The sequence below is a fragment of the Schistocerca cancellata genome, chromosome 4 (assembly GCF_023864275.1).
Source record: "Schistocerca cancellata isolate TAMUIC-IGC-003103 chromosome 4, iqSchCanc2.1, whole genome shotgun sequence".
Taxonomy (NCBI): domain Eukaryota; kingdom Metazoa; phylum Arthropoda; class Insecta; order Orthoptera; family Acrididae; genus Schistocerca; species Schistocerca cancellata.
Genome location: NC_064629.1, coordinates 871,942,300 through 871,968,270, shown reverse-complemented (window position 1 = coordinate 871,968,270; position 25,971 = coordinate 871,942,300). Strand labels below are relative to the sequence as shown.

The window sequence follows — 25,971 nt, the reverse complement described above, 5'->3', positions numbered from 1 at the left end:
TAAGTGCTCACTATTCACTCAGAACTGAAAAGAGCGACGCGACACGATCGACGGGCATACTAGAGACACTGCCCAACGCATCTGTGCAAAGCTTTACCGGCTTTTCCCACTGATTTCCATTTTGCGACCGATCGGAACTTACTTTCTGAACAACCCTCGTAAATTTGTATATGACTGAGGAACAGCAGCTTGGGGTGTTCCCTTGGGTTCATACTTTGAGGACTTATTTTCGAAGTAGAAACCAGTGACATAAGGCAGAGTGTATCAGACAGCTGCAGCTGAATTATTGGCTGTTAATAGGGCCATACGCGCAGGGAGCATTCATCTTGCAGTTGCACATAATGTCGGCACTGTCTCTTGGGTTTCGAGGCCACTCAGGTGGCTGGCACTAATGGTGAAGACTGCTAGGCTCGCTCGGGATGCAAGCAGAGCTTACACATTGAAGTACACAGAATTGATCGATGACCTTTGGTTTGGAGCCGAGTGCAAAGTCTTAACCAGAGGTAAAATCGACTCAGTGATGGTCTTGGCTGCAGATTTCTGAGCCTGCGCTATGTAACGGAGACTGCAAGATCCCCACTGACATATCAGGAGTATGCTACACGGTGTTTTTGAGCTAGGCGATAGTTTTAGGTCCTCTGATAAACGCTCGTCACTCGATACGCAGAGAGCGAACTCTGACTGCATACGAGACATAGCAGTGACATGATATTTTCCTATTTCCCTGCTCACGCCCATTTCTGGACATAATATTAAGAAATCTCTTAAGTTGAAGGAAAGTATAAATTATTTTATAATAGAATGTAATGAATGAGGAAGGAAATGTGTGATTTATTGATGCTGTCATTTACCGTCTTGTAAAGTCATCAGATGATCAAAACGACTTGCAAAATGCTTTAAATAAGATATCTGTATGGTGCGAAAAGTGGCAATTGACCCTGAATAAGGAAAAGTGTGAAGTTATTCACATGGGTACTAAAAGAAATCAGCTAAATTTCGATTACGCAGTAAGTCACACAAATCTGAAGGCTGTAAATTCAACTAAATACTTAGGGATTACAATTACAAATAGCCTAAACTGAAACGATCACATGGTAACATTGTGGGTAGAGCAAACCAAAGACTGCGATTCATTGGCAGAACACTTAGAAGGTGCAACAGGTCTACTAAAGAGACTGCTTACACCACGCTTGTCCGCCCTATTCTGGAGTATTGCTGTGGGGTGTGGGATACGCATCAGGTGAGACTGACGAATGACATCGAAAAAGTACAAAGAAGGTCAGCTCATTTTGTATTATAGCGAAATAGGGGAGACAGTGCCCAGACATGATACGTGAATTGGAGTGGCAATCATTAAAACAAAGGCGGTTTTCGTTGCGACGGGATCTTCTCATGAAATTTCAATCACCAGTTTGCTCCTCCGATTGCGTAAACATTCTGTTGGCACCCATCTACATAGGGAGAAATGAGCATCACGATAAAATAAGAGAAATCAGGGCTCGAACAGAAAAATTTAAGTGCTCGTTTTTCACGCGTGCCGTTCGAGAGTGGAACGGTAGAGAGACAGCTTGAAGGTGGTTCATTGAACTCTCTGCCAGGCACTTTATTGTGAATAGCAGAGTAATCACGTAGATGTAGATGTAGATTATATCTGCATCTAAATATAATCTTTGATTTGAGTGTTACGGTATTTTCAGAAGAGCAGAACAGCAGAATTCAGGGAGGTGAAAGGAAGCCATGTTTGACCATTCTTAAAAAAGGAGACGAAGAACGGCCGCAGGAGACCACTAAAGTAGTCGGATGCCATTTCGTGGAGACAGGGAAAATGTGGCATCTCGAATGGTCTAGAACGTTGGCGTATGGACAATTCTGGCGAAACTAAAAAGACGAAGGTTGAGGGGAGAGGCATCAACCAGTTGCTCCAGCAGAATGGGCTAATCCCTGTCCCTGATTTATGAGTCACTAAATTGTCCATCAATAAAAATGTTGTCTGGATAAGAAATGTACATCCAAAACTTCTTTCAATAATTGCTCCGCATGAGTATAAGGATTGTTCACCGTTATATCTAGCAAAAGTAATATAATCGCATGTGTTAAGTAAAGTGACATATCTGACTCCACAGACGAAAAAAGTTTGCAGATAAGAATATAACGACTCTTCGTTTGAGGCAGACCAACCTCAGTGGCGCAGTAAGCTGAATTTTTAGTTTATCTTATGTTACAAAGTAAAACCATGCATAAGCGCGTAGGAAGTGAGCTGATTGCACGCAAGAGTTTTGTTGTGAATGATAACAATATTACTGCCTTAGATATGATTAACTTAAATAAACAAAGCTTATGTCAGTAAACTGCATCATGGCTCTCCAGTGTACTGGCACGTAGGGCTATGCTCACTAGTTATGTGTGTGTATTCACACTGACAATGTAGATAATCGCAGATGGCCTCATGGTTGTGACTGAGTAGGTAAATGTTATAGTAGTGGAGCATCTTATGGTTAATCAGAGGCAAGGGTATCATCAGGAGTGACCCAGGGAAGCGTGACAGGATCGCTCTCATTCTGTATATACCGAGTGGTCCGGTGTGAGCTGTAATTGTCGTATGGCAGCGAAACGTGGCAGATATGCTAATACGTTAATGCGGAACTGATTTACGCTGTAAAAAATAGTTCCAATTTTGGCCACCAGGTGCAAACCTGGTGCTTTGCACTGTATGATGTTATGACATCCACGCTGTCATGTGACAAGCCATAAAGTGAGTACCCGTATTGCTATCGAGAAAAACGGTATTACGAGATCGGCAGCAATTACATTGGTGCACTGAGAGAGTATCGACGGCTGAAAGGTCTGGCGATATCATTACATGATTTAAAGAAGATGATAATGAAATTCGAAAACTCGGGTGAGCTTGGTTTGTCACCTGAAAGAAGAAGATTTCCCATCCCGGTGGAAGTTCTTGATGAGGTAGCTGTTGCTGTGACTGATCAAGCAGAACGTGCCCCGAGCAGTGCTAGTCCTCGTGCAGTGTCACGAGAATTGTTCGTCCCAAGGTCAACAGTACAGAAAGTTTTGCGGTCTGTTCTACACTGGTGCCCGTACAATATTCTTACGGTGCAGCAACTGAAACCTCATGGTCCGCAGCGACGTTCTGAATTTGCTCTTCGGTTTATGACACCGATCAAAGTTGATTACATGTGGCCGGACAATAGTCTATGGAGTGATGAGACACATTTTACATTACAGTGTGCAGTGAATACCCAGAATCGCCATTGCACACGGCGTATCTGACTGTGATGTGAATTCACAAGCACCTTGTGTCTGGGTACGTTCTTCTTTGAAGAGAATACACCTAGAGAGCCTGTGAGGTGTACCATGAAGTCTGCATGTTATCGAGACCGCCGTGTACAGCATCTGAGCCCTGCTTTGGAAGAGCGCAACTGCGTGGAAGCCACCGTTTTTATGCAAGATTTGTCGCTTGCGTAGTGAAAGATCTGCTTAATGAAACCCTGCGCAAACTTGTTGCCTCCAGATGTTTTCCAGATGCGTGGCCTGCAAGATCACTGATCTAAATCCATGTAACTTTTGACTCTGGGGATATCTAAAAGAACGCATTTACCAGGGACACGTTCCGTCTGTACATGATCTGAAGGCCAGCCCAGTATAAAGAAACACGTTACTGATATTCCACCAGAACAGCTGCGAGCAACTGTTGATCACGTCGCTTTATGGATGGAGCATCTCGTCGAAGTCTCCGATGTCCATACAGAACAACTTGTGTAAGCGACGGTTAATAATAATGAAGAAAACATTATTCGTTTCTCACTTGTTTGACCTTATCTGCCTACATCCCGTTCCTAATCCATTACAGATGGAAGTACTTCTACACCTCTTTCTTACAGTCACAGCGCCAGATGTGCACCTGTTGGCCAAAATTGGAACTAGTTTTTTCCAGTGAAATCCGGTTCCGCATTAAGCACATCAGAATTTCTACGAAGCGTCGCTGCCATACGATAATTACAGCCAACACTGGGCCTCTGTAAGTAGCTGCACTTTAATTATAACTACCCTGTACTCGGAAACATTGACACCGGAAGTCCTACCTCACTCGCTGTATTCTCCTGACATTGCTCCCTCTGACTACAATCATTTCGATCAATGGCACACGGCCTGGCTGACCAGCACTTCCGGTCACATGGACAGGTGGAAAACGCTATCGATTCATGGATCTCCTCAAAAGACGCCCAGTTCTTCCGTCGCGCGATCCGTGTGCTACCCGAAAAATGGCAATACCTTGCCTAGTGATGGCCAATATTTTGAATCGTAAAGTTTTTGTAAGTTTTTCACAATAAAGCCTCCACTTTCGAGAAAAAGTGTTGGAAGCAAAGTTGTAAAATGGTTCAAGTGGCTCTGAGCACTATGGTACTTAACATCTGAGGTCATCAGTCCCCTACAACTTAGAACTACTTAAACCTAACTAACCTAAGGACATCACACACATCCATGCCCAAGGCAGGATTCGAACCTGCGACCGTAGCGGTCTCGCGGTTCCAGACTGAAGCGCCTAGAACCGCACGGCCACACCGGCTGGCCAGCAAAGTTGTAGATCTAATATATCTAAACGATCTGATGGCGCTGTCGTGTACAGGAAAGTGTCGTCGTTGATTGAGTGAAGGAGGATACAGGATGCGCCCGACAAAATTTCCATTCGTTGTAAAAAATGGTAGCTTCCTCTGGATGTAGAAAAATGTAAGTTAATGCAGGTGAGTAGGACAAACAATCCCGCAATTTTTAAATACAGCATTGGTAGTGTACTGCTTGACACAGTCACGTCGATTAAATATCTAGACGTAACGTTGCAAAGTGACATGAAATGGAACGAGTACGTAAGCTCGGTAGTAGGGAAGGCGTATGGTTGACTTTGGTTTATTTAGGAGAATTCTAGGAAGGTGTACCTTATCTATAAAGTAGAATAGTACTGCGATGCATTCTTCAGCATTGCTCGAGTGTTTAGTATCCCCACCAAGTCGGATTAAAGGAAGACATTGGAGCAATTCAGAGGCATGCTGCTAGATCCGTTACCGATAGGCTCTATCAATACGCGAGTGTTACAGAGATGCTCCGTAAACTAAAATGTGTATCCCTGGAGGGAAGGTGGGCTTTTCGCGATACACTACTGAGAAAGAATCGTCATTTGCGAATGACTGTTGAAGTATTCTACTGCTAGCAATGTGCATCACGCGTAATGACCGCTAAGACAAGACAAGAGAAATTAGGGTTCGTAAGGAGGCATTCAGGCTGTCATTTATCCCTCGCTCCATTTGCGAGTGGAACAGAAAAGTCAGTGACTAGCAGTGGCACAAGGTACCCTCCAGCATGCCCCGTAATATGGTTTGTAGAGTATATACGTAGATATAGAGGTTTGTGGAGATAGGCAAGTTTCCAGGTTCAAGGTTCGATCTGGCACGCAGTTTGAATCGAACAGGTTATTTCAAAATACTGCACATTCCACTGCCAAGTAAAGATCGTTTCTGGGTGCAATAAAATCTGCTTCACACATATTTCCGTTAGGAGTTACATTATACTCACTTAAAATGATGGTACAACAAATGAAGGTACACATTCGTACCTCTTGAAGAAGGCGTTACCAATACAATCTGAGATACAGTTACTGTCTTTATGTTGAGCAGGCACCTTTAAGTACTGTTCGGTATAGTGTGCACACTACAACATACATTTTAATAGGTTTTCACAAGAATTAAGACTGTTAATAACAAACAGCATATTTTCTCACCCATTTATGAACCATTATTTTGTAAGACTCCCATTGTCTGCAAGAATGCAGAAGAGCTCTTTATGTGTGTTATTAGAATGAGTGGAATTTGTGGGTGATGGGAACACAGGACTGTTGTCTGGTCCAGCCATTTCGCATTAGGTTTTACGAGATGTTTCAAACTTATTCCAGGTGAAGGCAGAAATGATTCCTAAAGATAGACCCTAGCTGTCGCCTCCTCAAATTTCTGTGTACTGTGGGTAAATTTAAGTTATCAGATTATGCAGTTACATTATTATTGTTACTTATTGCATTTAACTATTATTTTATTAATATAATTATACGTTCGATGATCATGTGCCCAAACTACAGCTGAATGGATGCAATGATTGGTGAACAAGCTAACGAAATGGTAAATGATGATTTAAAGTTTTTTTACTAATACTGTGGTAAAATACAAGTACAATGGATCGACGCATGTGATAAGTTTGAATGTAAAACGTAATTCTGCAGCACCTGTACATTAATCGCTTGAAATGACGTTCGTCTTATATCTCGATAAATCGAGAGATCTTGAAAGATTCGCAGGACAGATCTAGAGTGACATTTTAACGACAGTAGCAATATACGCGTGGATGGAACTATAAATAAGAAAGCCTCAACAATGAACCAAAAATGACTCAAAAAACATAAAAATTACGAAATCAGTGACTAAAATGAAGACTAACTGAAATCCTCGATATTGATATTACGACAGTCACCGTAACATAAAGGTATAAAAATAAGTTTCCTATCCATCTCTACCATTACCTTTCTCACACATTAACGTATAAGATATACTATACGAATTTCAGGGGAAAATTTATATTTGCTGAAAGATTATACGATGTACGTAAATCTGTTACCCTTCCTCAGCAGGCTTTGGAGCAATGTTTTGCGAATTCTTCTATGGCACAAACTAATCAAATAACATCATTCCGGTGTATTCCAATATCCAACACATGCTAGACAGTATTCGCCACGTAAGTAGATACCGAAAATGAGACACACACACACACACACACACACACACACACACACACACACACACACACACACTTAGTTTAGAACAATAAATAATATTCCCTGAGAATGATTATTATTGCCTTATTCCAAAAGACGTTTTGAACTCAGGGAATATACTGCTCCTTATATAAAAGAAATTTGTGAATATAAGTGTTAAAATGCAAAATTACAAAGAGTTGTCAAGTTGTGGTACATTAAGGCTTCGATATGTTAAAAAAAGGCTCTTCGTATAATATACTCGCTGGTTGCGTAACGTCATAAAAAGCACCAAACGACCTACTATAAGACACAGGGACGTGATTAATAAAGACAGTATCTGAAACAAATTACTATGTAATGACACATTTAAAGAAGTGTTCAGTTTCTGTGCTATTACGAATACGTGTGGAAATCGGAAAGAAAAATACAGAACGTTGCAATTTGAGATTAAATTAAGGATATTGAGACACAGTTTACGCAGCAGGAACTATGTGGCAGCACACTCCGTATACCACTGTTTAAATGTGCATAGTAGGAAATTCTTCCCGTCTACGGTTCTTAATGCGCAACAATAGGACATCATGGAGACAACTGGCAAGTCTCTTAAGCTGTAGTTGTTCGTTTTCCTCTTCTGCCATTCGTAAGACGTTCACCGTTACCAGTTACACGTAAGGCTTAGGCGCATAGCAGTATATCAGGACCTACCCTTATTAATGAAAAGTAGGCGATGATTAAGAAGTACGTTTTATTAACAACAAGGAAAGTGGCACTAAAAATTGACTTTGCCTTTTTAAATTTGAACCTATATCCTTAGGATGCGCATTTGATCTAAAGTACATTTAGAAATGGACGTTAAAAATGTGAATTCTTACATGTAGAAACATAAAATAGAATTCATTATTTACATATTATAACAGATATTCACATTCAGTTCAGTAACGTTGATGGTGGCAAAGTAAATCCACATTAGATGCTTTCATTTTTGTATGGCGCGCTACAAATTGTAACTTAAAAAGTACTCAGAAACTTCGAATTATTATTGTAAGAAACGTGATAAATTAATAACATAAGATTTAAAAACGTAGTTCATAATAGTAGGCTCTTAAACCTTTTCTAAGCCTGTAAAAAAGGAAGATTGCTTATCAGAAATGAATGCGTAATTCGAGTTATTACCTTGACCATTAAGGAAGAGGTCCTTTCAGATGTATTGTAGAACTGCGAAACGCTGTGTATCAAGCGAACTGTTTGCAGTAGACTTAAAATAGAATCTCTCATTCGTACCTGCGGGGAAAAAACAACGCTCTGTATTATGGACTCCGTCAGAATATCGGAGTTATTATTCTTTATGTATATAACTGTGCAACTACTAACGTTATAATTTATTTGTATTTGCTCTTAGTATTTCGAATTTCATTGCTTTGATTAAACTAGGGAGATTGCAAGACGATCCGCTGAGTAACAAAAAACTTACCGGATCGTGCAGGTAGAGTGAATGGCAACATTTTTCCATTGACTGAATGAATTTTGCATTATCACGTGCTTCATTGTAACAGTAGGTAATTTTTCGATCGGTGTCTTTCCAGTGCTTTAAAATTTTCGAGCGTGCTTGTGCCAGGCACTGTATGGTCATCTGAACCTGCAACACAAAACAACAGTCATCTTATCATCGTAAAGAAGCCATATTTATACAAGAACCTTCACATATAAGGTAGTAGCTTACAGAACACACAGTAAATTGCAAGGTGCATATTACGGTCGAGCATTTTCTCAGATTTGCTTTCTCCCACGTAAGACGGACATCAGTAAAACTATAGCAAGGGTAATAGAGTGCATTGGAATTACGTCAGTCGGTATTAAGGGAAACGTAGAAGTAGTAGTACTGTTTTGCTATTTGGGCAGTAATATCACTGAATACGTAAAGGAATATAAAATGTCAACTGGCAATAGCGAGATAAGATTTTCTGAGAAAGAGAAGTTTGTTAACACGGATTGTAAATTTAAGTTAGATGGTTATGGAGTCCATTCTTTCGGGCATGCATACATATATAATACTCCACACATATATAATATAAGAGCTGGCGGGATTAGATCTTTCAGTGCAGATGCAAAGTAATGTCAGATCTCTTCAGGAATGCAGTAGGTCTATGGGAGGAAAGGAACAATAGGCAGGGGACATTACTCTGTAATGTGCAGCATATGCAGATTTCGGTCGGACGCGGAACGTGCTCGGATAGTCGAAGCGGTTAAGGCGATCACTTCCGTTAATTGGGAAATCCGGGTTCGAATCCTTGTCAGGTACAAGTTTTCATCTGTCGCCATTGAGTTATTTTAATGTACCAATGTAGCAGAAGTCGGAAATTTCTTTCTTCGATCATAAATTTATGTGTTAGGAAGTCTTACGTGAAGGTATTAGTATGGAGTATAGCCCGTGTAACAGCGAAACATAGACGAGAATTCAGTTAAGAACAGAATAAGAGATATGGGAATGATGCACTACATAAGCATGGTAAAGATTATGTGGACAGGTCGAATGACTAATAAAACAGTACTAAATCAAATCGGGGAGAAAGAAATTTATGGCTGAATGGAGACGCCTGTTGATAGGACACATCCTGGGATATCAAGGAATGGTTAACTCCGTGTGGGATGTAAAAAAGACCGAGGCTTCAGTAAAGTTAGGCAGGATTAAACAGATGTAACCATGTGACGATGAAGAAAGTAATACAGTATAAATAGTAGTGGAAAGTTGCACTAAACCAATATGCATACTAAAGAAACAACAACGATAATAAAGCAGATTATGCTTCTTTTTGTAAAACATTCTACACAGTTTAGATATATTCGTTGTCATGGTTCTTGGGTAGGTTTTCGTGACCACTAATAACAAAAATGAAGGGAATCATTAAAAGATATTGTTGACAGAAACTCCACAGCAAGATAAACTTATCATACAGGGTGTTACAAAAAGGTACGGCCAAACTTTCAGGAAACATTCCTCACACACAAAGAAAGAAAATATGTTATGTGGACATGTGTCCGGAAACGCTTACTTTCCGTGTTAGAGCTCATTTTATTACTTCTCTTCAAATCACATTAATCATGGAATGGAAACACACAGCAACAGAACGTACCAGCGTGACTTCAAACACTTTGGTACAGGAAATGTTCAAAATGTCCTCCGTTAGCGAGGATACATGCATCCACCCTCCGTCGCATGGAATCCCTGATCCGCTGATGCAGCCCTGGAGAATAGCGTATTGTATCACAGCCGTCCACAATACAAGCACGAAGAGTCTCTACATTTGGTACCGGGGTTGCGTAGACAAGAGCTTTCAAATGCCCCCATAAATGAAAGTCAAGAAGTTTGAGGTCAGGAGAGCGTGGAGGCCATGGAATTGGTCCGCCTCTACCAATCCATCGGTCACCGAATCTGTTGTTGAGAAGCGTACGAACACTTCGACTGAAATGTGCAGGAGCTCCATCGTGCATGAACCACATGTTGTGTCGTACTTGTAAAGGCACATGTTCTAGCAGCACAGGTAGAGTATCCCGTATGAAATCATGATAACGTGCTCCATTGAGCGTAGGTGGAAGAACATGAGGCCCAATCAAGACATCACCAACAGTGCCTGCCCAAACGTTCACAGAAAATCTGTGTTGATGACATGATTGCATAATTGCGTGCGGATTCTCGTCAGCCAACACATGTTGATTGTGAAAATTTACAATTTGATCACGTTGGAATGAAGCCTCATCCGTAAAGAGAACATTTGCACTGAAATGAGGATTGACACATTGTTGGATGAACCACTCGCAGAAGTGTACCTGTGGAGGCCAATCAGCTGCTGATAGTGCCTGCACACGCTGTACATGGTGCGGAAACAACTGGTTCTCCCGTAGTACTGTCCATACAGTGACGTGGTCAACGTTACCTTGTACAGCAGCAACTTCTCTGACGCTGACATTAGGGTTATCGTCAACTGCACGAAGAATTGCCTCGTCCATTGCAGGTGTCCTCGTCGTTCTAGGTCTTCCCCAGTCGCGAGTCATAGGCTGGAATGTTCCGTGCTCCCTAAGATGCCAATCAATTGCTTCGAACGTCTTCTTGTCGGGACACCTTCGTTCTGGAAATCTGACTCGATACAAACGTACCGCGCCACCACTACTGCCCCGTGCTAATCCATACATCAAATGGGTATCTGCCAACTCCGCATTTGTAAACATTGCACTGACTGCAAAACCACGTTCGTGATGAACACTAACCTGTTGATGCTACGTTGTGATGTGCTTGATGCTAGTACTGTAGAGCAATGAGTCGCATGTCAACACAAGCACCGAAGTCAACATAACCTTCCTTCAATTGGGCCAACTGGCGGTGAATCGAGGAAGTACAGTACATACTGACGAAACTAAAATGAGCTCTAACATGGAAATTAAGCGTTTCCGGACACATGTCCACATAACATCTTTTCTTTATTTGTGTGTGAGGAATGTTTCCTGAAAGTTTGGTCGTACCTTTTTGTAACACCCTACATATTCTGTTAAACGACAAAATGTACCTGTAAAACAAATAATTCTAAACGTATGTTCTTAAAAAGGAACCATAAACAGAAAACGAAAAATAAAAATGAGCGTGAATATTACGTATTCATTTCTGCGTTTGGCAAAAATGAATTAAAGCTTGCAGTAGCAAAAGAAATATTTCGATTCAGTAGTTAGATTATTGCTTCCTGTTCCCGTAATGAAACTAGCTTCTGATAGTTATTATATTGTTTATATTGAAATTTCGGTTCCAGAACGATGAAGTGATGGTAGATTTCTGTTGTAACTAAATGTTCTACTTCTTGGCGATTGCATTTTTTAGAATGGTTAGGTGTATATTTTTAGGTGTAACACACACTAAGACAGATAATCCTCTTATATGATGATGAATATACGAGTAGTTAGTGCTGATAGCACTTCTAATGACAATAGTTTATAATCGCCCACGAATATCGTATTGCAATCTGATACAAGGAGCTGTCATTCGTTTTATAGCTAATCTTCTGTTACATCAATAATATTTTTATTGATATGATTGTATGGTACACTTCTTAGCTCATTATTGTCCATTATCTAGATTCGGAAGTGGGCGGTGCTACTACTGTAAGATCTACTTATATTATTATTATCAAGATCAAGGTTGTTTCACAAACCGAACTTAAGTAAAATCATTTTATTCTTTCTATCTCTTCCTACGACCATTTTGTTCAATATGAGTAGGGTTACACCCCCCCCCCCCCGTCGGTTAAGAAGGTAGAATCATAGTTTCTGACACTACTTAGTTTTATCTAATTTAAATTGCCGAGAAACTAGTGCTGTGGAAAAATTAATACAGCATAAGTTACAGTCGAAGTGTGAGTGCATAACCACTCAAAAATAAATCCTATGTTCAAACAAATGTCTGGCGTGTAATTATGGAAAAATCGCGTGCGTTCATCGGACGTTCAGATACAATGTGATCAGGAGCACGTGCTAACCTCTTCTCAATTTGACAAGCGTATATCGTATAGGGTCCATAACCAGTGAGGAAATGTATTCATCCAATTGTTGAGTAAAATTTTGTTATTATTATTATTATATTAATGTCTAATTCACCTAGTCTAACTCCTGATTTAATTTCAAAATGCGCTGAAATTTTTCCTCTAAATTTTACCCTAATTTCCTCTTCATTTGGTGTTTGTGAGTCTGAATTGGTTTTTAGAGACACTTCTGGTAGAAATTTCTCTTTAGGTTTAGAACAGTTCAGAAGTTTTTCAAAATATTTGCTAAGTACTCTGCAGTTTTCATGGCTGTTAAGTGTCAATTGTACCTTTTCCTTCTTGAAGTAGAGATATGTGGTGCTGGTACACGTTTAACTTTGCTTTAAAAATATTATAAAAAGTCGTCCTGGTTTTTTATTTTTTTAAAGACTTTTTCAGCCTCATAGGGTTCAATGCACTCGTATTGTTTTTCGTTCATGTAGTTAATTTTGAAAACTGCTCACTAGTTGTCAGGACATAACATATGCATTTTCTAATTTGTTACTATTCCATGTTTTGAATACATTGAGTCGAGATTTTACTGTCTGTTCACAATCATCACACCACCAAAAGTTATCTTTCTAGTTTTGTAAAATAATTTGGTTTTGATCAGTTTTTATGAACAAGAGTTAACGTAATTTTGAGGTTGAAATTTCTACACCGTTCTACAAATCTCTTTCCAGTTTGATTGGCCCATTTTCGTGCAGGGAACTCACCACATGTTTTCTGATTTTTCTCTCTTTCCCTAACTGTGTTCTCTAAAATTGCCGATAAGAATTTTCAGATAAATTTTACAGATTTTGTTTTCTGCCACCTCCAATGACTTATTTGTTTTTACAAGATATGGTTAATTTTCTTGTTTGATATTCATATATGCATTAGTTACTGTGTACATTTTATTTGCACATTTCAATGTAACTGTCATCGATCTATTGTTCATAGGCTTTACTTCGATTACAGACCTCAGAGTGTTTTATGAATCTGCGAACGCAACCCTCAGATGATGTGTGTTTTAGGAAATCTTTTGTCCACTTTGATTTTTCCCAAATACTCGGTGCTCTTATCTGGCAAAATTGTTGGTAGCACGGCCAAAATATTAATTTCTGGTGTTTTAAGTGTTTCTCCTAATTTATACAGAATTCCCGGCTTTAGGAGTGAATTAATTATGATTGTGTCAACGAAAGTTGACATGTGACATGTACGTAAGCATCCTGTCTGATAACCGGAATCCATTTATGTCCATCGTGCGTTCCGACGGACTTCGGCAATTCCAACAGGACAATGCGACACCCCACACATCCAGGAATGCCACAGAGTGACTCCAGAAACGCTCTTCTACTCGCCACATTATAGAGCATATCTGGAATGCCTTGCAACGTGCTGTTCAGAAGAGATCTCCACCCCCTTGTACTCTTACGGATTTATGGAGAGCCCTGCAGGATTCATGGTGTCAATCGGCTCCAGCACTTCTTCAGACATTAGTCGAGTCCATGCCACGTCGTGTTGCGGCACTTTTACGTTCTCGCGGGCGCCCTACACTATTATAGGCAAGTGTGCCAGTTTCTTTGGCTCTTCGTGTATTTCTAAACACTGCGAGGAATATATCAGGTGTGTGCGGCGGGAAAGTCTACAATCACATTAATAACACAAATTGATATACCACATAAAAAAAATTTGGCACTTCTACGTTCTCGCGGGCGCCCTACATTGTTATAGGCAAGTGTGCCAGTTTATTTGGCTCTTCGTGTATTTCTAAACACTGCGTGGAATATATCAGGTGTGTGCGGCGGGAAAGTCTACAATCACAGTAATAACACAAGTTGATATACCACATTAAAAACAATTAGGCAGAAAATTCACGACTGGAGTGTTGGTCTACCAGAGAAACTCAGGAAGATCGGAACAAATTGGTCTGACGCACGGAAAAGAGCCCATTCTGATGGACAAAAGAATAAGAGTGCAAGGAAAAGGTAGGCCCAAATGTGCATAACGATGATTGGTGATATTACATAATAGAACATTAGGAAGTTTTGTTTCATCACACCAATACTGGAGCTTCTACAAAGAGAGTTCTGGCCTTAAATTTCAGTTCTCTTTCAGCATTTCCTTCCACTGAAGAGATGACGTCATCAGCATGGGCTACTGCCTCTAGGACTGGATCATTACGCTGCACGCACGTCAGCCTTGGTTATATATTATCACAAAACTTATGCCTGAATCCAGGTCACTGAGAGCAACCCTTACCTAGCATTACCGTACTACTGGATCTGGCGACGAGAGGCCAACTACTCAGAATCTACGAGTACACTAGTCTTCCTCTAAGTTACATATCTTCGCAGACAGACAAGTGAAGGCTGCCTTAGATCAACGAATGTTCCCGAAGCATCAACCATGATTCCAACTGTGTACTTATCATATAAATAGTAAGAAAGAAACTTATCGAACCTCCTTGCTTTGCAGATGAGAAACTATCTGCGAGAATTGCGCTCCCCGTTTCTTCCAGTACTCCAGCTCGTCTTGAGGGCCACTGGAGTCGTTCTCTCGACGCAGCTGCTGGCTCTCCATCAAAACCTGGAACACGTTCGAGTCTTACTTCAGTAAAACAGCTCAAAGCATATTATCTGAAAGCAGTAATTTATTATTCTCTGGAAACTTCTAGTGAGCAGAAAGAACGTGTTCAGGAATAATTGGCCATAAAATTGCAGAGGCAGTTGATCGATTAGTGACAGAGTAGGAGATAATTGCGAAGTTTACTAACTGCTTTACGATCAAAATTACGAAATTTCGAACTGACACCTTGACAGGAGCACGTAGGGACTGTAACAGAGCAGCCATGGGTCTCAAGAACGTAAGTTCTTAATGCTACATTTCATTCAATTCTTTCCGGAAGATAGAAATGCCACTAGAGCGATTCATTTCTTGTAACTAATTTTTAGTGGCTGAATACGTGAACGAAATCTGAAGAACAATGTAAGTTTTTATTTGGTTCAATTGGTTCAAAGCGGGTGTCTGATATCTGTTAGTAGAGGTAATGTGTATTCAGTGTGACGCAAAATGCTCCGCTTACACGTACAAGAGTGAGGTAGGCGTGTGTTCTTTTCATTGCGAGAGACAGATCACTATTCTGTGAGCCTCACGTCACCTCTTCCTACGTAGTTGTTCATCGTAAAGTCGTTTAGAAAATACTCCAAGAATGTGGGGGGGGGGGGGGGGAGGGTGCCCGTGCATTGCAGCCAGCAACTAGAAGTTCTTGCTGTCTTCCACTTTTTCAGTATACGTATTTCTTCAATATCACATTAAAGTGCAGAAGGTACGTTACTTGTTGGTGTCACATTTCTTGAAAAATAAGCACATGGCACCGCGTACCTCGTGTGAAAAGAAAAGTACAGAAATGTAAGAAATTGTTCATCGCGCTATCTGATTAGCTTTTTTTCCAGGCGACGGAAACTGGTTTCGTTACGGTTGTCGCGCAGGTGCTGAAGACTGAGAAATAATAGTGCAATCTTTCTCTGTCGCGAAACTATAACAAATTATTCGGATAATACAACTACAACAGGTTTCGTAGCTGTTGAAAGTCCTTCCCTACCTCAACTTGTTTGCACAAGCGAAAGGGCGCTTGAGAGAACTTCTAGTTTCTACGGATGGTAAGTTTCGACGGATGCGATACGACTGTCGTACACGTTGAAGAACTGACTTAGTTAAGGCTGCTGAAAAGTTGATAGTTGTGTTAACTTTTGTTCATAATATTTTTATAACTGAATAAACTGGGGATGCGTTGTATGTTCCTCTTACAAATTACACGTTTCCTCTCATATGCGTCAAGGTAAGTGACAATAAATTCTAGTCATTCTCCGTCGCTTCATCTATTACAGGAAAAGAAACTATAAATATTCTCCGAACCTTAGCTCTTCAGCTGTAAATGGGCCTGTAACTGGAGTCCCACAAAAATGTCAAGAGTGATATATGAAAACAACTATAACAAAACTCGTGGGAGCAGCGAATACGTTGAAACCAAAATTTTAATGATACATGACAGCAATCACCCATCGATTACACACACGCGAGCGCCTACAGCGAATAGCTGCAACAGATAGTGCATCGACCAGTCTTCAGATGGCGTCTGAAGACTGATTCTCCTGCCTCCTCCTTGGGATGACCTTACAGATGCCACCACTTCGTTCAAGCAAATTGAAATTTCTTTTCAACTGCCCACAAATTTTAATCTGGCGAACCCTTAATTTATAGTTATGATATATTGTAATCTTAGCAGTCATCTCTGGTTATAGAAATTAATCTACCGGGTGATCAAAAAGTCAGTATAAATTTGAAAACTGAATAAATCACGGAATAATGTAGATAGAGAGGTCCAGATTGACACACATGCTTGGAATGACATGGGGTTTTATTAGAAAAAAAATACAAAAGTTCAAGAAACGTCCGACAGATGGCGCTTCATCTGATCAGAATAGCATAACAACGTGAGACAAAGCAAAGATGATGTTCTTTACAGGAAATGTTGAATATGTCCACTATCATTCCTCAACAATAGCTGTAGTCGAGAAATAATGTCGTGAACAGCACTGTAAAGCATGTCCGGAGTTATGGTGAGGCATTGGCGTCGATGTTGTCTTTCAGCATTCGTAGAGATGTCGGTCGATCACGATACACTTGCGACTTCAGGTAACCCCAAAGCCAATAATCGCACGGACTGAGGTCTGGGGACCTGGGAGGCCAAGCATGACGAAAGTGGCGGCCGAGCACATGATCATCACCAAACGACCCGCGCAAGAGATCTTTCACGCGTCTAGCAATATGGTGTGTGTGTTATTTTTTTTATATTCTAATAAAACCCCATGTCATTCAAAGCATGTGTGTCAATTTTTACCTCTCTATCTACATTAGTCCGTGGATTATTAAGTTTTCAAATTTATACTGACTTTTTGATCACCCGGTTTATTACACTGACATAGAAAATAACTACAAATTCTTTTAGCTGTTTGATAGCAAAAATTTTTTTTAATGCGGAGGAAATATAGTTATCGTTTTCTGATTATTAAAGAGCGCCGAATTGTGGCTGCCAAGTCAGAAACAGTGCTGGACACTGGGTGCCAGAACAGTCTCGGAATTTTTACCGACCTACCGTACAAAAATGCTGTAATTTTCGAGGGTAGATGTACGTTGAGTCAGATTCTGTGATGCGATGATGAGAGTGTAGTTTGTTCTGAGGTGGATGGCTGCATTCGACAGTTAACTGGACAAAAGCATAGTGGTTTGTATAGTAGCAGAGATGAGGGTACAGACCTCCTGGACGCGGCGCATCCAGACCTTGACGCGCGCCTCGAGGGCGGCCAGCTGGTCGGCCGTGGCGATCATCTCGCGAGCCTCCTCCAGGCTGCGCACCCCAGCCATCAGGGTCTGCCCGTCCTCGAACAGGTTCGGCTCGTCGCACACTTCCTCGCACACTGCGCACACAGATACATACGGCCATAAGACCTTCACTCAGAGCTCTTTGACACAATGAGCCTTACCTCACTACTGACAATTCATTCTACCGCTGAAGCTTTCGTGGCCACTTATTGGCGTATTGTCTGTACGCTTTTGTCTCGGTATTTTCGGCTGTTGTTTGTTCAAAGATTTTCTGACGTTTCCCCAGCACGAGTGACTGGGATTGTCAAAGATTCACCTTTCTTTGCTGGTGGTGGACTGGATTCGATCCCATGATCGCAGATTACACTGAGGTGACAAGTCATGGGTTACCTCCTAATATCGTGTCGGACTTCCGTTTGACCAGCGTTGTCCAGCAACTCGACGTGACATGGCCCCGAATTGTCCAGCATATTCTACCTACCAGTCACCAACAATAGTGACCCATAAAAATTCCACTGTTGTTTGGGAACATGAGGACCATGAATAGTTAAAATTGGTCTCCGGGTAACCGAAAATAACTATTTCCGATCAATAATCGGTTCAGCTGGACTGGAGGACCCAGTCCGTTTCATGTAAACACAACTTACATCATTACGGAGCGACGATCAGCTTGCACAGTGCCTTCCTGACGAATTAGATCCATGGCTTCGTGGGGTTCTGTGCCACACTCGAACCCTACCATCAACTCTTACTAACTGAAATCGAGACTCGTATGACGAGGCCACCGTTTATCAGTCGTCTCGTGTCCAACCTATATGGTTACGAGCCAAGGAGAGTCGCTGCAGGCGGTGTGGTGCTGCTAGCAAAGACATTTGCGTCAGTCGTCTGCTGGCGTAGCCCATTAACGCCACATTTCGTCGCAGTGTCCAACGATTATATTCGTCGTACATCTTTCAGTGGTTTCTGCAGTTATTTCAAGCGCTGTTAGTTGTCTGTTAGCACTGACAACTCTACGCAGACGCCGCCGCGCTCGGTCGTTAAGTGAAGGCCGTCGGCCTCTGCGTTGTCCGTGGTGAGAGGGAATGCATGAAATTTGTTTTTCTCGGCACACTCTTGATACTTTGGATCTCGTAATATTGAATTCCCTAACGATTACCGGCGTGGAATGTTCCATACGTCTAGCTCAAACTACCATTCCTCGTTCAAAGTCTGAATTCCCGCCATGCGACCATAATCACGTCGGAAATCTTTTCACATGAATCCCCTGGGTAAAAATAGCAGCTCCACCAATGCACTGCCCTTCTATACCTCGTGTATGTGATACTTCAGCCATCTGTATATGTGCATATCGTGACTGAGGTGACTTTTGTCACCTCAGTGTATATGTACCTCTGGCGGCAACCTCTTGAGGGCCTTTCCGCTATGGTTACCCTTCTTACCCGCCTCGGTCGTTCGCTGCAGCACGAGACTTCAGGATTCGTTCTCTCCATGTTCGTAAATTTCTTTGGCTACTATGAAGAACTGGGTGTGATTGCTCTTACGCCCGCAACCTCCAGTACCGTTCATGTTCGATAATCTTGGTACTGATAAATCGTTCGATCACTCCAACAGATTTTTCCACATGTTCACGGTAAGCGGTTTATTTACAAGTTTTTGAGTTAATGCCTTTCGTCCTTTGACGATCTCAGACACTTTCTGATCTAGTGTACAACCTTCCTGCCTTTTGTCCCCAGGATGATGGACAGAATCGGCAGTATATTGCGCAACCATGGCGTAAAGACTACTTGCAAACGGACGAAGGAGATCAGAGTGTCTAGGATCGACTAATGACAAAGAGGACCCACTCGATGGTATACCGCATACCTTGTTCATGTAGAAAAGTCTCTGTAGGAAAGACCGGACGGTCCATCAATAGTAGAGCCATGGAACAATAGCTTGGGGTAGGTTGAGATATCGGCCGCGATGGAGCAGGCGTCGTGTGAGACTGATCACATTAAAATTCGCCAGTACGAGGGTTCTCGGTGTGGAGAAGAGCTACAGTGCCATTTATTTTTCAGGGTAGCCACAAACATTCACAAACATGATAGTAGCATAACTTGTTACAAAAGCGTTATTTGCTTCATAATAAAACTCCAAACTAGTGAAAAACTTCGCATATTAATCACCAAACACACTAACACTAACACTTTCTTATAGGTACCTATTACTAACAATATTCTTAAATGAAAGAGTAGAGTGCGTTTGAGATTTACACATGATGTTATTAAATTATTATAACGTTCAGATACACGCAAATTCTTGCTATATTCACGTTCAGTTAGTTTTGACATTGACTAGTAACATAGAAAAAAATTCACAAATTGAAGGGACAACTTTATTGAAAGTTTTTGGAACCCAGAGTCATGTGTTTTCAGTTGCAAGGCTAATGGCGGCAAGTAGTGAAATAGGTTTCAGTTTTCACGACAAATAACTGAGCGTACTTGCCGCTAGCCAATGCCCATGACATAGTCTATTCTCAAACTAGTTTTGTGAGGGCCCATGGGGGAGGGGGCAAAGGGGGGAAGGGTTGTGGTGCCATCATGGTCTACCCCGCCCTCCGTTAGGTACGCCCTTGTTGTTCTGCAGATTATCAATACGAATAAATATTCAGATATATTTCATTTTATTTGTCACTCCATTAGACGTACTAAATAGTCACCTTCTGAAAGCTATTGATATTATTTGCAGAAAAAATACGCTACCTGACAAAATAATGAATCACCGAGAAAACATGGTCGGAAATCACTGTATCTTCGTACACGTACATACCATCGGCGGGTGTACAGGGCGTGCATTAATAAAACCGACTAACTGCAGGAGCGGATTCTGACTGTAACTGGAGGAACACGTGTCCGGAAATGTATCGCTGACACTGTAGATGACGCTCACGAATGAAAGTTTCTCTGACCACTTGCCGTGTCTGTAGCCCACAGATGACGATTATGGTGATTAGTGATACCAGTTCTGCTTCGTCGATAAAGAGGACTAATGACAGAAATCTCATAAATGTGATTGTCTGGTGCAAAAACCATCGACAAAACCCTTCCCGGAGAGGGAAATTCGTTGCTGATAATCCTTGCACTCATTGCAGATGATAGAGATAGTAGCGGTTGTCATCAAGGATACACAAATCGTGGTTTGACTTACACTATGCTGTCTATACACTTGCCTGGAGTTCGTCCTAGGATTCCCCTCAATGTCCTGTAGAATCCTGTCCTCCAGATGTGGTGTACTCACAGTCCATCTCCTCCCTGCACGTTCATCTGACCCATGACCACACAAACGCCCAAACCGGGCTTAGGATGTTGTGTGATGTGGTTTATGTCTGTGAGGGTAACTGTTTTGGTATAGCCTTGCTGCCTCTCGACCATTTCCATCTGCTTCGCCGTACACAAACACCATCTCGACTTGTTCCCCATCTACCGTGGCAACGATGCATTTCCGGACACATGTTCGTAGGACCGCTTTCCCCCATTACCAGTCAGCAATCTGTCCCTGCAGTTTGTCGGTTTTATTAACGTTCACCGTGTATAGATGATTATAGTTGTAGTTCTCTGTGGCATGCAGAATGGGCACCAAAAGTCATTAATGCTGTACCAGGTCTGGTAGAGTATATGAGGGGCGCGAACAACGTCAGATAGTGAGAGATCACTGAAGGACAGTCTGCGGCTCGTGGTCTTGCGGAAGCGTTCTCGCTTCCCGCGCACGGGGTCCCGGGTTCGATTCCCGGCGGGGTCAGGGATTTTCTCTGCCTCGAGATGACTGGGTGTTGTGTGTCTTTCATCATCATTTCATCCTCATTCACTCGCCGTAGTGGCGTTAAAGAACTTGTGGAGCGGCGGCCGAACCGCCCCGCGAGGGGTCTCCCGGCCACCAATACCATACGCTCATTATTACTGAAGGACACGGAAATGTCTCGTGCACGTGTGTTACTCTTGCCATCATGGAGTGGGAAGCCGTCAGGTCGCGGCTGTTAGTGATTCAAGGGACCTCTGACAACACAACGGTACGTCTAGGACATCTTACGTCTTCACGTGTGACGTCTCATGCGACTGTACTCGACCAACACCGACTCAAAGGAAGGCCCCGGCGCTTGTTCGTGACGTCACGTCAGCTAGGCACAGCGAACGCCAGGTCTGTTGCAGGCATGCTCATAATGGTGGTGTCTCCCTCTCTGACACAGGAAAATGTGGAACTATTGGTGGTAGTTGACCAACACACATTGTTCTGAGAGATTTCTGCAATCAGTTAATTGTGCAATGTATTACACTTCTTAACAAATAGTGTACTCCTGAACTTAAATTTCCACCTGTTTTAACGATTTACATACAAAAACAACTTCATGGTCCAGCAGCAACAGAATTCGTGCTTCTTTACCTTATTTGTAAATCTGAGGAAGTTACGTTTGTACTGGGTTGCTTTTACAAGAAACTGTGAACATATTGGTGCTCTTCTTTAGGTATCTTGGTTGACTGTGGGGTCAGGAGCACTGAATGTTAATGAAATATCTTCCGATTGTACACGTTGGGGGAGGGGGTGGGGGACCGAAGAAGAGGCAAAAGAGAGATACTTGTTTTATCAAATAAATTTTTTTTATCTTATAAAGTTTCTCCTTTCAGTTACAAGAGGGGAATATTTGTCTTTTCTAATGTGCATGTTTAAAAAAAGTTTAAGCTCAGCAGTATTTTCGATATATGAACCTATTTTGTTTCCTGTTTAGAATTCCTTTCGTTGAAAACGACTGTAATCTAATGACTGGCAACAGTTGGACATTTACACATGTAAATTAGTTCACATTTCCAGTGACGATGTCAAACGAAAATAAAAAATAAATAAAAGGAACGAGTTAATTGTAAAGGGTTTGGGGTAAGTTTCGATAACAAAATGGATCAAGTAAATATATTTACTTGAATGTAAAATTTCCGAAGCTTGCAATTGGGCAAAGCATCTTCTCATATTGATCTACGTTTGTTTCGACAGGATTCAGTAATACAGAACTATGATCTTCATTCGTAGCTTTACGATAGTAAGAAAATCTTTAATCTAAATAAAACTGCAGAATCCAAAACAATACCAAACATTTTGTCCAAAAGAAAGAGATTTATAGTGATAAGCACGCTCAGGCGTTTCTGCCGGCAACAGACCTGGCGTCCGCCGTGCCTAGCTGACGTGACGTCACCAACAAGCGCCGAGGCCTTCCTTTGAGTCGGTGTTGACTCGACACCCCCGGAATAACAAGGCCGCCCAGCAGTACTAGTGACGTCACACTAAGCGGCCCATAGCCGACGCAGCAGTCCACGGACACCCCCGTACAGACGCGCCTGATGCTAACGTTCTTCTGTCCGTCATACAGAAAGGAGCGAACTATAATTCGAACCAAAGACCAAATTATATATATTCTTGTAAACAGCAGAAAGGTTCATAACGAAATACCGATTACATATACGGGCAGGAATAGGTTCTAGAACTCCTCTGAAAAGTGTTTATCTTCAGTACCAGAATGAACATCAAATTGTCAGGTTTTCTAAATAGAAAAGCACTTTGTTAGTAACAGACAGCAATAATGAGACTTGTAGTTGGTGATTTCTACATGGAAAAGGAAATAAGCTGTAGAGAGATTGAAAATGGTAAGTAAAGAGAGCCTCAGCCTTTTTCTCACATACTTACATGTAATGCACTTGGTTGTTTTTCATTTCCTTACCTTTCATAACATTTTTAATATTGTTTCAAGAAGTGTATATTCAATAGCAGAGTGAACTTCAAATTGTCAGGCTTTTCTTAAAGGAAAGAGCAGTCCCTTAGTATCACAGTGCAACACAGAATCTTGTGTTCAGTGATGTCTATGTTAAAAGGAGAATATTTGATATCTATCTTCTGTTTCCATTCTTTATTACTGGGGATACACTTGTAAAAATTCTTGAAAAGAGCTGTCACCATGAAGATGTGAGTAAATTCACAATAGTCATGTGTTTTATGAGATAAAGCGAACTCTTGTTACCTTATTGTAAACGAAAGTTGTGACGCTTTTGCTATGTATGACAGTGTTTAAGATAATTTACTTTCAGTGTAATAGCTTGAAAATGTTAAGTCCTGCTGTCAGTTGGCATTTGTCACCACCTGTATGCGAGTTTTAAAGCTAAATAGTGTTCTGACAATTATAAAATAGTGGCAAAGTTCCTCAACCGATTAAACTTATTCCTGCCCGTATATGTAATCGGTATTTCGTTATGAACCTTTATGCTGTTTACAAGAATATAAAGAACATAAAGATGCGTTCAGGTTAGGAAATTATGACAAATCAGCTGTTGCGAACCATATATATGAAACAGGCCATCCTCTTAATAGCATAGAAGACAACGTAGAAATATTGCATGTAGAAAAGAAAGGGAGGAAACTTGATTTACTAGAGGAATTCGAGATAGCTATCCATGAAAAGAAACAAAGCAATATTCTAAATGCACAAGATAATTTTAAAGAAATGAGATTTTTTAGCGGGTTTTTAGAATTATTTTAGGGTAGGTATGCGACTTTAAACTTGTAGCATGTCACTGACAGAGTTGCGAGAGGCTAACGATGGCAGACCAATGTAATAAGGAAATCAGGCGCCCAATAGCATAGCGTTACCGTCAAGCACACGGCTGTAACCATGCCACAACACCTAGGCACGTCAGTCCACAACAGCTCCCTAGCCGGCACAGTGCGACAGCATATTCGGTAGCTATGGGACGGCCATCGACTTGTGTCAACAACTTCAATGTAAGACGAGGACCCACAGTCTAATATACTTTTAATTCTGTTTTACTATATGGACTTCCCAACTATTTGTGATGGTATTTTGTCTTTTTAGTCCGTTTAATTTCATGACATAGATTTTACAACCCGATGATGGGAGCATTGTCTCTTGAAACGCGTTGTTAAAATATATATATAAGAATCGCGGTTGAATGCTAACAGTGATAGCCAAGAATATATATAATTTGGTCTTTGGTTCGAATTATAGTTCGCTCCTTTCTGTATGACGGACAGAAGATCGTTAGCATCAGGCGCGTCTGTACGGAGGTGTCCGTGGACTGCTGCGTCGGCTATGGGCCGCTTAGTGTGACGTCACTAACACTGCTGGGCGGCCTTGTTATCCCGGGGGTGTCGCTGTACTCCATTTGACAGGCTAGTCCAATAACGCAATATCTAGATATTTGGGGCATTCGGATGTGACAGTGGCCGGTTATTGGGCTACATGGCAATGTGTGAGCAGGCACAGTCGCCATTAAGGTGGTGGCCGGTCGCATATGACCACCACAAGGGAGTGTGGCACTGCAGTGGACCAAGCACTCCTTCCTCCTCACCTGCGCCTGCCGTACAAAAACAAGTAATCAATTCTCTGCAACATTCTGTATCACTCCACACCACTGGTCAGAGCAGGTGGGCTAGGGAATTACCGTCTGATGCGTGTGCTGCCATTAACACCACATCACAAATGGGTGCGTTTTGAATAATCCCTTGACCAGAAAGCATAGACTACCGAAGAATGACGTCGCATTGTGTTCAGTGTTGAATCCCCGTTCTGCACTACCCCACACTACCATCGTCGGCGAGTACCATGATCACAGAGGGAGAGATCCCGGTCTTCCAATGTTTTATACAGGTACAACGGTGTTACTCTCGCCAATTATGGAGTGGGAAGCCATCAGATATGACTTCAGGTCGCGGCTGTTAGTGATTCAGGGGACCTCTGACAACACAACGGTACGTCTCGGACATCTTACGTCCTCATGTGTGACGTCTCATGCCACTGTACTGTGGTCTCATTACTCAACAGGACAATGCACGTCCACGCGTGGCATATGTCTCCATGAATTGTCTGAATTTATTGGTGTACTTCTGTGATCAGCAAGATCGACGGATCTAACCCCGCTAGAATATGTGTCGGACTGTTTGAATGTCAACTGCATCCTAGCTCCAGTATCCAGAATATCAAGGACCAGTTGCAACAGCTGATGGTCAGCTTGCCACCGGAGAGATTACAAAAGTTTTATGACATCGTACCTACCGGAATCAGTGCATGCATCCAGATCAGAGAGGGTGCAACGTCATACTGATAAGTGGGGTCAGACTGCCAAGTTATTTGTAAATTTGACTCTATATTATTAATATTGAAGTGTTGGCAGAAGTGCCAACACCTTGTAGTTAGAGGAG

General features: G+C 41.7%; 1 protein-coding gene across 1 annotated transcript in view; it reads right to left on the bottom strand.

Moving 5' to 3' along the window:
- Positions 1-25,971, bottom strand: part of LOC126184483 (dynein axonemal heavy chain 5) — a 976,026-nt gene that overhangs the window by 834,742 nt on the left and 115,313 nt on the right. The window contains exons 8-11 of the mRNA XM_049926874.1: positions 17,674-17,834; positions 14,818-14,943; positions 8,283-8,447; positions 7,985-8,092 (exon numbers count right to left, since the gene is read on the bottom strand). Of these exons, the coding sequence (XP_049782831.1) occupies positions 7,985-8,092; positions 8,283-8,447; positions 14,818-14,943; positions 17,674-17,834 (560 nt within the window). The remainder of the gene's footprint in view (positions 1-7,984; positions 8,093-8,282; positions 8,448-14,817; positions 14,944-17,673; positions 17,835-25,971) is intronic.